Source organism: Buceros rhinoceros, unplaced genomic scaffold (assembly GCF_000710305.1).
Source record: "Buceros rhinoceros silvestris isolate BGI_N320 unplaced genomic scaffold, ASM71030v1 scaffold9830, whole genome shotgun sequence".
Lineage (NCBI taxonomy): Eukaryota > Metazoa > Chordata > Aves > Bucerotiformes > Bucerotidae > Buceros > Buceros rhinoceros.
In genome coordinates, this window is record NW_010389012.1 from 2,898 (window position 1) to 14,090 (window position 11,193).

Consider the following 11,193-nt stretch of genomic DNA (forward strand, 5'->3'; position numbering starts at 1 on the left):
GATTCACTGCATTGTATTAACTTCCAATGAAAATTGGGCTGAGCAGCTTTATCTGTGGAGTAAAGCAACACCTATAATCAGTAAAGGTGCTCAAACATAGCCCTACACTTAATATTTTGGCACATTTACAACTGGCGTTACTCAGTAACTTATCAGATGACAATAGTGGAGCTCTTCTGTAAAATATAGGTTAAGCCTATATTTGTATGACTGTACATCTGAAGTATAAAAACCACGATATGTAGTACACTTGAACAGTTAAAAAATATAACTTATTTTATTTGTAAACTATCAATGCAAGATACTCTGCAGCAAAGAAGCCATGTTCAATGTCTTCTGATCTTTTATAAAGATCTGTTGCTGTAAGTAATATAACCGTCTCCGAAACATCTGAGGTTACATGTAGAAACAATCAAGGCAATATTATTTGTACATATTATTAAACATGCAAAAAACTTCCTGAAGAATATTGCCCAAATGTAGAAAGTTGTCTGGATCCCAAATTTTCCTTGGTAGCATCTGCTTTGCAAGTATGGCTCACATGTGGCTTTAGAGTCCTTCAGTTTATTTTTGAGAATTGGCACCTTTAATAACAGGCTCCCTATTCAAATATGTGGCCCAGTACACTAAGTTAAAAGTTCCGAACAGCACTGGGAAAATTATCCGGGACATTTTGTCAATCTTACTGATGCTGTTGTAAGTCTTTTTGCTTTCGGCGGGCTTTTCTTCTGCAGTCTTCACTGGAGCAGATGCAGTGTTTGAGATGACAGATGGAGCTGAGTCCTTTGGCATGTTTGGTGCGGGGGTCATCTTCCCAGTGGTGTAAGTATTAGTTGATTTATTTGCCAGCAATGCACGCTCTTTTTTCTGCAGTGTCAAGAACAAAATGTTAGACCACAGGAACAGAAAGTGGAAACACGTTCTTAAGATATTACCCCCAAAACCTAAGTACCATAATCAATCATGCTAACAAATGCCTGTTGGCTGCTCTGACTTTGACTACCAAACAGCTGTTTCTGCCTTGATTTTATAGCCCTTACTCAGGTTAAACTTCCCCTGATGCCAGAGGAACTTAAGAGTGGCTGGCTGGACCCGGATCCCACCTGGCGTGTGCATTAGCCATTTCCCTTGTCAGGATAACGCGGTCCTGCACCTGCAAAGGTTGCTGCCCTGTGGGCAGCTGCCAAGAGGCAAACCTCACTCTCCCGGCTGCAGCAAGGAATGTGGTGAAGGGCTCATTGCCCCTGACAGCTTGCCCTTCGGTACGCCTGCGAGTATGAGCTCTCCCTAGGAGATCATTTGCTAAGAGTCAGTCCTATTCCAAAATTTTTGTTTCAGCATGAAATCCAAAAGTTCATGTTTTCACAGAACTGCTCTTTTGTCTCTTTTTATTTGGTTTACTCTGGTGGGACTCTGACTCATGGAGCTCGATGGGAGCTTTGTCATTTATCTGCAAGAGCACATAGGGAGTGTTTTGCTGTTATGTTTCATAGTATATGTCTGCTGTTATCAGAAGTTTGGTCACTGGAATCCCATGCCACAGGAACTCAATGCCCTATATCTTTCTGAAACAGTCCTCTTCATATAGATGGTAGAGACTGATAGTCTATCTCCATGAAGAGAAGAAGGTATATTTCCTTGCAAATTTTCCTCTGTAGGAAGGTGAAAGTGTGTCATGAGGTAATTAAATACCTTTTTCACAAAGAAGTTGAAAATTGTCCATTCAGTTATTTGAACAATGCTGAGTACCTGCTTTTTGTTATAGGTATTTTAAAACTGTAAGGTAAGCACCTTGATTTTAGCAGCTTCCAGGGCTTTTTTGCCATCCCATGCCCAACTCCTCTTGGTGAAATAGTTGACTGTTGCAAATTCAATCAGTGCAGAAAAAACAAAGGCGTAGCAGACAGCTATAAACCAGTCCATTGCTGTAGCATAGGCCACTTTTGGCAAAGAGTTACGGGCACTAATACTTAAGGTGGTCATGGTGAGGACTGTTGTTACTCCTGCAAAGAAGGATAAAAAAAGAGGCAGAGATCAGTTTGCTAGCCCTTATGAGATCTCTGATGAGTTACGAGCAGGCCCCAATTCAGTAGGATACCTAGGAAGGCCACGTGAAGTCAGTCAGTGTTCCGATATTATGGTCCAAACCAGTAAGATACTTTGCTCTCCAAGAAAAAGTTAAAGCCTCTGCCCTCAGGAGTTTACTTCAGTGGTGTTTTGGTTAGCTCTAGTTATAGTGTATCTAAGTAAGTATTTTTAAGGTAACACAAGTCTAGCTGTTAAATACACCAAAACCTTACCAGTATTTTATCCCTGTACAGATATATGGTATGTAAAGCGTGTCCCTCCTCAAGTGGCACATTATAAAAACATCAAGCAACTGTTTAGAAGTGTCACAATAAAGTGGGATTACTGATTTTATTTTCTTAAATGGAGTTTTTATGTATGAAATTATTGACTGTTATTGATTTTATTGATGTTATTGATCAACTGTTATTGATTGTTCCTTGACTATATGTCCTCCCTTCCCAGTAAATGGCCAGTAAATGACAGAGCTATCCTAATTTCACATGTTGAAGGATGCCCCCAATAGGACAAAATTCCATTGTCAGTTATAGCTTTGTAAACCTAGAGTAGCTACCACTGGTCAGCAAAGCAATGCTGGTACCTGCATCCTCCGATACAGCTTGCTGAACTGATTTTCAGTCAAAGCTTCCGACTGATTTCAGTAGGTTTGTACAGAAGAATGGTTCTTTTAAGAACAGCTAAATGAGGGTTTACATAATAAACCGTTCCCAGTCCCCTCATTTTTCATCTAGTGAAAATTTTGTGTTTCATAAACTTTCACTTAAGACTGTGTTTATTTTCTGCAATCTTCTAGTGATAAATCAAGCAATTTAAGAGACCCCAAAGGATTTTTTCCATGACAACTTCTGCAGTAAATATATGTTTTCTAAATGCAAAATCATATTAATTTGTTTGATGGTAATAGAGATAATTGTCACTAATTAGCATCTACATGGTTTTCACAGATAAACATCTTAAAAAAGAGATAAACAAAATGTCTCAAAAAGAAATCTGTTTCAAATGCTTAGCTAGAGTATACACTAAATAAATCACATGGGGTTTTGTTCTAAACCATCCAGTATTTTACCTGAGTGGAAAAAAAAACCCACAAATCTCACCAATCTGATTCTTTTGTCTTCTGTCCTTAACCTTCATGTAACTGATTCTTGTACAATTTCTGTTATAACTTTACCAAAATGCTCAGACAGTGATTTTACATGGATTTTGATTTTAAACCAGAAGAGAACAAGGGAAGGTCTAGAACATCTCAAGCAGAAGTAAGTATTAGTGCACTATAGTTTTGTTAGGGCAGATCACTTCCACAAGCCAGATTCTTCCTGTGTGTTGGGAGAAAGCGGGATACTCACCAAAGACAGTCCTGGCAGGGACAGATTCTCTGTTTAGCCAAAATGACACTTGCGATAAGATCACAGTCATAATGCAAGGAAGGTATGTCTGGATGACAAAATAACCAATTTTTCTTTTCAGATGAAAATGGGCTGTCATAATAGTATATTCACCTAGAAGGAGACAAATGTGCATGTGGGTAAAATAAAGGAAGCTTACTGATTTAGGAAGCTAAGCAGGCCAGCTCCACTCCCCGCTACCTCTACCCTCCCATTTGAGGATACCATTCAGCCATTTTTAATTGAATGAAAAATGGATTTCTGTGGAAAACCAGGATTTGAGACAGAGGTCCTGGTAGATCCAGCTAGTCTTCACATTCAGTCCCCAAAAGCGAAGATGACTGACCACTCCTGCTGCACTGAAAAGTTGCAGTCCTTCTACATACCTGGGATATCTTGATGTTCACAGGCTTAAAAAAATCGATGTTGCTGGCACTGTCTCAGTCCTACCTGTTTTTGACCCGCTCCTACAAACTGCCTCATCAGAGTAACGATTAAGGCCATCTACTCTTAGAAATCTGATTTAGCATCAGGATTTAACCTCATTAGAGCAACTGTTACTGTCAAACCATCAGTCTTCAAGAATGAGAATTGGTCCAGACACTCCTTCTTGCAGGGCACTTTAGGGACTGCCTGTCCCCGTGCTGGTGCTGCAAAAATTGCAGCTTTGCACATGGATCCTGGGATGTCTTTAATGATTTGAGTATCCAAACCCATCAGATTGCTCCTCCAGAAAAAAAAAAAAAAAAATCCTTCAGTGAATGAGGTTTTCCTAGAACTTGGTACATCTTAGCCCTTGGAAAGATAATCTGGTTTTGCATAGACATTGTGCCATGTCTTGTTCACTTGTGCAATTAATATTGTACTGCCTGCATGGAGAATTAACTGGAAGCTGCCACAGCAGTGCTAAATTTCATGTCTTTTTTACATGCCAAGTTCACAGCATTGCCTTAATCTGTCTTTTGTCAGGTCCTCTGAATTTCAATAAAAGCTTAAAAAAAAATGCACTCAAAAATTGACAGACCAGCTATCTTCTTCCCTAATGTTTCAGAAAAAATCAAAACTTAAATGGTTCTTTCAGATTGTTCCTGGAAAACCATATAGTTGTTGCAGAGCATAAGGCTATTCATTAATGGCAGCTGCTTTCCAAAGCCAAAATCTTTTCAGCTAAAAACAGGCTACTATTTGCCTAGGAAAAACAAGAGCACAACCAAATAGTAAGAACGAAAATCAATCGACCTCTTCAAGCCTTTATCCACTCACATTGATATCAAATTAATTTACAAGCATGCATCATTCAGTTGGGTACTGAGGAATCAGAGAAGTGCCTGTTCTGAAATATATATTGTCCTCCGAGAATAAAGCAAATATAGCTGCAATCTCTGTTGCAAGACTTAACTGTTAGTCTCTATAGACCAGCCACAAAAGGAAAATACGTAAGAGACTGATTCTGCCTTGAATGAATAGCAAGGGCTGAGCTGCAGCCAGCATTGCTAAGCAGCTAGATTTGGCAGATTATTTCTAAGTGACAATATGGCTAATTACTGGAGAACAGGTCTACAATGAAAAGGCTTTTGCAGGTATAGCTCCACTGACGTGTAGTGCTAGAGGAGCTCTGTTTCTCCGGATCAAGTTTACAGACCTTGTTCTTGCTGGGGATCTCAGACAGAAAGACTGGAATAGCACAGAAATACCTTACCTGACAGCCTGCCTCAATCTTTCTGACTTTCTGCTGGAGTATGATTTTCTGGTGAAATGGTTCTCTGAAGAGGGATGTGGAGATGGACAGGGAATGCTGTGAAACTGGGGAGAAAACCCCTGTGAAGCAACATCTAATTCCCTTCCATTTAGTGTAATTTTGAATCAGGGATGCTGAACATGCTGTGTTCTCAGGAGGAACTTGCTCTCTATTTAGGAGCATTTCGTTTGTGGATTACCCATAAAATACTCCTATGCCAGAAGCAGCAGGGTCTCTGTGCCTGTAATCTGCTTCTGAGTTGCTACTGCCCGGGGATGTGTTTGAGCCACAGTTTCCCTGCTTGCTAAGAACTGACGATACGCATTATTGGTTTTGACAGTATGCTTTCGGAGACAGAATAAAAAAAAAATCTAGATGGCTCCAGCAGAGAAACAGGACCCCTGTTTTTTCTTTTTAAAATGCAGAAAATGAATGTCTACATTTTGATGGCCCTCCACAGCTGATTTTTACCTTATCGTTTTCTTTAACCTATCAAAGCTCATCTCAACTGAAATAATGATGTCACCTTGACTTCGTACTTGCTCTCCTTCCAACTGATATCTTCTCAGATTTCCCATGCTGTCCCTTTCAAAAATTCTTACACTGGGAATGGATCCTCCAGCAGACTTAGAGCTTAAGAAAACACCACAGCTTTGTCTTTAATGCTGTGGAACCACTGCTTTAAGTAAAGCTAAAAAAAGTTGCCTGAGATGGCCTTTTGTTTATACAGAACAAAATCCTGGCTCTGTTGGAGTGGCAAAGCTCCCTTTTACTTCTGTAAGGTCACTGTTTATCCTTAGACCATAAGCTTTCTTGAGCAAAAGATTTTTTTTATATAGGTTTTTGTAGCACTTAAAAGAGAATGTTGCTCCTGATGGGGTCTGCTCAGTACTTTAGAAAATGATTTTAAAAACAAATTTAGCACTAATGAAAAGGCCTGGGGCAGGAATGGCTGCATTTCTTCACAGAGCTATGCTACTGCACTGCTGCTGGTCTTAAGGGTTTTTCTGTGCTTTAAAAGCTGCTACAGGCTTTTTTGGTTGGTTGGTTGGTCGGGTTTTTTTGGTATCTCGACAATGGAGTTCTGGAGATTATGCTTAAAATTTTTCCAGGATTTTACATGCATTCTTACATCCTCATTATGCTGGGATTCAATAGAGTATTTTAATGAGGCTGGACCATCCTCCAAGTTTCTTTGTTTACTGGATATACCTGGTCTCAGGTGTATCAATAGCTGTTTTGGTGAAATCCTGACATTAGGTCTGTGATACCGCATCCACAACCATGCTGACATCCAGAATATTTTGGCTCATGAAAAATGTCTGAGTCTTTTCTATAATGATGCAGTGGAAAGAGTCATCTAAAGGAAAAATCAGGATTATTTGGTGCAAAATGTAGAGTTGAATGAATGCTTTTTTTATTATTTAGGTTTTGGATATTTCAGAGCTCAGGCTCCAGCTGGCAGAATATAAGAGTGAGTTTTTGTTTTGTTTTGCGGCACTGCAGATCCTAAGTTAGTGATGAGAGATTCTGGCTATGGGGAACAGAACTGGGCAACCATTTGCGGAAAGCAGCAAGATCCACTTGGATCCAAATCCCGTATCTGATTGTTTTCAACACTTGTATGAGCAGGACATAACAGATGTTAGGTCTGTTGGAAAATGTGTTAGTAGTCAAATATCTTCCCCTTTAGGGGACTGACATTTGGGGATGTTAGCACAAAAAAAAAAAAACCAACAAAAAAAACCCCACCCAAAACCAAACAGGTGGCACATGTCAGAGCTATTTTCTGTGGCATGGCAAAAATTTTCCAAATTTAAAAATTAGTTTGTGAATTAGGAGTGCCAGGATATTTTTTTTTTCTGAGAAGACAGCCAAATTTAGCAGCTTGCCTACAAAATCAGCAGAATCCCAAGGGATTGGTGCAGGTCCAGCATTTCCATTAAAAAAAAAAGTTTGCTAGAAAGGAGAGCGGAATTCTCCTATGACATACACAAACATTTTGCCTATGCAACCGCAAGGGCTGTGTAGTTTTGTGTGTCAAAAAAACAACAAAAGATCCAAGCACTTGGATTTGTGCAATAGCTATTTTGTTTTTCTTTTTCACATTCAACAATTCAATAGAAGCAAGAAATGGCTTAGATGGTCGCTCATAAGTAACCCCGATTACTGGCCTCCTACGAGCTTGATGAAGTCCAGAAAATCCATCGCTGACTGATGCTTTCCCTGTGCAAAATCGGATTTTTGTATTTTGCTAATCCGTGGTTACAATCTGTGCCCTGCTCTTTGTGATCCACCCTGCAATCAGAATCCTGCCAGCCCAGATGAAACCCGGGACATTAATATAAAATCTTGACATTGGAAAACAAGCATTTATTAGCCTAAACCTTAAGATACAGGAGGGAGGTGGTTACTGGGCAGAAACTTCAGGATTTGTCTGAAGAGTCCTCTGTTTCTTTGGCCTGAGGAGTACAAGGAGCTTTCACATGCAAAGCTGCAAACTGGAAGTGGCCTGGAGCTGACACACTGGAGCACTCACTGCCTGGGCTGGATGGTTTTCTTGCTGTGAGGAGCAAGGCAAGCTTGTAGGAGATGTCCCACTACATCCTCTGGATCTTTTTCTTGGGAACAATGAAGGCGAGAGGGGAGCTGCCATTCATTGCAGAAAACAACGCGGCTATGATGGTAAACTGGTAAGAAAAAAGTGTCTTTGCTCTTTACTGGGTGGTAGAATACTCGTCCTTTCTCTGCAGCGATGGCTTCTCTGACTCTGCTTCTCTTGACCTTCAGTAACTTTGCTTTAGCAACAGCTCTATGTCTCCCGAAATGGGCAAGGGTGGGGGGCGAAGCTCTATAGGATGGAGACAGTGATTGTGTATAGTGGTTCCCCTCCTCTGCCTGAGGCAAGTCTTCCCTCACTTCACCTCCTGTTTGGAGAGTTAAGTGGCAAACTCAGCTGCCCCCTCTTTGTTTGTCATGTTTGGACAGTTTGAGCAGAAAGCTTTACACACCTTTATGTTTGGGTCCAGATAACTTCATGTGGAAGTGTATGTGTACCTCTTCTCACATCTCCTAAATTCCGTACGGATAGGAACGGATGCCTAACTCAATCTGTACCTGGCCCTCTACAATCGTGCTTTTGGCTCAGAGCCCATAATTTTTTACTAGGCACAAGGTACATCACCCATAGGAATTGCTCCCAGCCGTGATGCTGCAGGCTGTCGCCTTTCTCCACCCCAAGCCCTGCACAACCAGCAGTGGTGGAAATCTCCCTTCCTTTCACGGAAAGCTATTCCGTGCCACCCCCTCCCCGTGCTGGATGCCACTAATGCTCTCCAGACGAGTGCATTGTGTAACCTGGTTAAGCCCTTGTCCCGCTGAGCCCACGTGACCTCTGTCCCTGCCTCGACCCCCCCGGGAGTCCCCTCGCCAACATGCATCCAGGGCTGCCCTTGCGTGGGAGCCTTAAGAAGCAGCGGAGCATGGCTCACGTGGGTGCCCAGCCTGGGATTAAAGCTTCTTTGCCTCCCTAATGCTGCCACATCTGGCACCTCCGTTTGCAGTTCGGGAGGAAATGGGAATCCTCGGGGTTTGTACCTCCTCTCCAGCCACGTGGTCCCCCGGACACGCTGCAGGGACACGCCACATCGCAGCCCCCACCCGCCCTCCGCTCTCTGCCCCTGTGCGGTTTCATCAAGCAAATCATTTTAAAGCAGTGATTGAAACGGATCAAATGCGTGGGTGGTGTTTACCTCCCAGAGTGGTTCCTCCTACGGGGAAATAAGCCCGCAATAGCACTGGCAGCCTTAGCAAAGGTGGTCGCCAAGAAGCTGTGTGCAGCTTCCACAGCGCTCCTGTTAAATAGCAGAAGCTTGGATGCAACTTCAGCACCAACACTGCGACGTACCTAAGAGCCAGCATATCACCCTCTCAGTATTTCAGTGCTTCTGCTAAGTAGCCAGGAACCTGTAGAGGATCTCCTTAGCACGTCATGACCCACAGATACTTCCCCGGCCTCCTTGCAAAGCAACTGGAGCCTTTGGATCTTGCTTCCTGCTCCAGCTATCCGCAACCATTGGATGGAAATATTCTCTCTACCTGTACTGGTACTGATGTTTTCAGTTCCTACAGTTTGTCCCATCAGATGGTACTGGTTAAGTCGTGAGCCGTCTTCAGCCACCACCACAGATGTTGTGGTGCTATTAGTCCACACATAGATCACTTCAGAATTGGGGTAAGCATCTGTCAACAAGGAGGAAAAAGATGGTGATGAGTAAAAGACACCATGTAATATTTTAGTGGATCCTTAAATGATAAATGGTGGGTAGAGAGAAGAATGGAGGAATGAGTGAATGGAGAGAAACAAATAAAGATGATACAACCATGTTTCCTCACACCCAGCTCAAAAAATATTAGGTTGAAGCCTTATAACATAACAGATGTGTGGGATGGTTTGTCAAAGGCTGGAACAGTGGAGATATAAATATAACCCATCACAACCACTCAATTTGGAAAAGAGCAGCTCAGACCTATACTCACCTAGCTGGCAGCTCCTAAACCACACCAAGCTGTAACTGCCCTACTAAAAGGAGTTGGGCATCTCAAGTGCCTAGACAACAGGGACCCTCTGTGTCCTGTCCTGTCTCCAGGACAAAATACTAAGTGATGCTGTTTGCAAGTGTGGGGTCTGGTGTATGTGCCCCGACTTTTGGATATGTACGCGTAGATGAGGGGGTAGGTCTTGTGTGCAGGTAATGGCTGCAGATAAAGGAAGCTGGGCTGTGTCTGCCTGTGCCTGTGATGCTGGGGAGTAAAGACTGGATTCAGGGGTGAGACTGCATGAAGGACAAAAAGGTGGGGATGTGTGAAGAGAGCGAATGGGCGGTGGTGTGGAAACACCTATGCACCTGAAGATGGGAATGTGATCAGATTTCTCTCACATTCATCTGGAAGTCCTATGAAACAAAGGTGCTGGCAGGACTGCCAACTCATTCCTTCCTCCATAACGTTGCTGTTATTTTTAATGCTCTAACACTTGGAGTAATTATGCTATTATGAACGAATCTCAGTTTTCTTTTAGAATGACGGTCAATGCTGGTTTTATGTTTTAAGCCTTCTCTGTAGAGTAGTCTCAAAAAATCCAGGAGCCGACTATACATTTAAATATATTTTATTTAATTTAAGTAGCTCTCACAATTTTAGAACAGCTTGATCCTTGAAAGCTTTCAGATACCATTACTGCAGGCATGTTACAGTAGGCTGGAGTCTACTGTACTAGTCTCTGGAAAGCAGGCAAGGCTTACTCTCCAAATAGGAGGTGAAAAGCAGGTAGAGTTGGAAGTGGCTTGAAGTTGAATACTAGTATCTCTCCTGTACTCACTATGATGTAAGTTGGCAGTGCAGAATGCCTCCTTCTGGAAAAATTTACATTCTAGATCAACGCAATCTGTTGAGGCAACACACAGTGGCTTTCCAGGTAAGGGCTTAAGAGTCAAGGGCAAGAGGTTAGCTTGAAGGATCATGTACTGGCTTCATCAGACTGTGACTTTTATTAGCTAGAACTAGTATACTGTCTTGGAAAGCTGCAGCTCCATGGAGTACTTGAACAATTTCACAAACAGTGGGTCAGTATGAGCTTCTGGGGCACTGCAGTGGCAAGAGACTGCCAATAATGCAGTGTCTGGATCCGTACAACCAGGAACATCAAACGGGAAATGGGAGGTAATCTCAGTTCAAATTAAAAGCATACGTGTGTAGCACAACGAGCTGCAGGTCACTTGGATGCTGGAGCAGGTAGCAGGGAAGAAAGCAGCACCTTGTTTTCACTGTTGTTAATCTTCCCACAGCATATGTGGGCAGTGCTGCCAGAGGCAGGACACTAGGCTAGATACACCTTTGGTCTGACCGTTTATGGTTATTTTTACATTGTTGTCTACACCTCAGAAAAGATATGGAAATAATGAGGACAGAGAGTGGGAAAGA

At 42.3% G+C, this 11,193-nt stretch overlaps 1 protein-coding gene across 1 annotated transcript in view; it reads right to left on the reverse strand.

The window, feature by feature from the left end:
* Window positions 1-341: 341 nt before the first annotated feature.
* Window positions 342-11,193, reverse strand: part of GABRA5 (gamma-aminobutyric acid (GABA) A receptor, alpha 5) — a gene marked incomplete at its 5' end in the record, with an annotated part of 49,805 nt that continues 38,953 nt past the window's right edge. Inside the window, 4 exons of the mRNA XM_010132458.1 lie at window positions 342-867; window positions 1,792-2,003; window positions 3,435-3,587; window positions 9,310-9,453. Coding sequence (XP_010130760.1) covers window positions 565-867; window positions 1,792-2,003; window positions 3,435-3,587; window positions 9,310-9,453 — 812 coding nt within the window. The remainder of the gene's footprint in view (window positions 868-1,791; window positions 2,004-3,434; window positions 3,588-9,309; window positions 9,454-11,193) is intronic.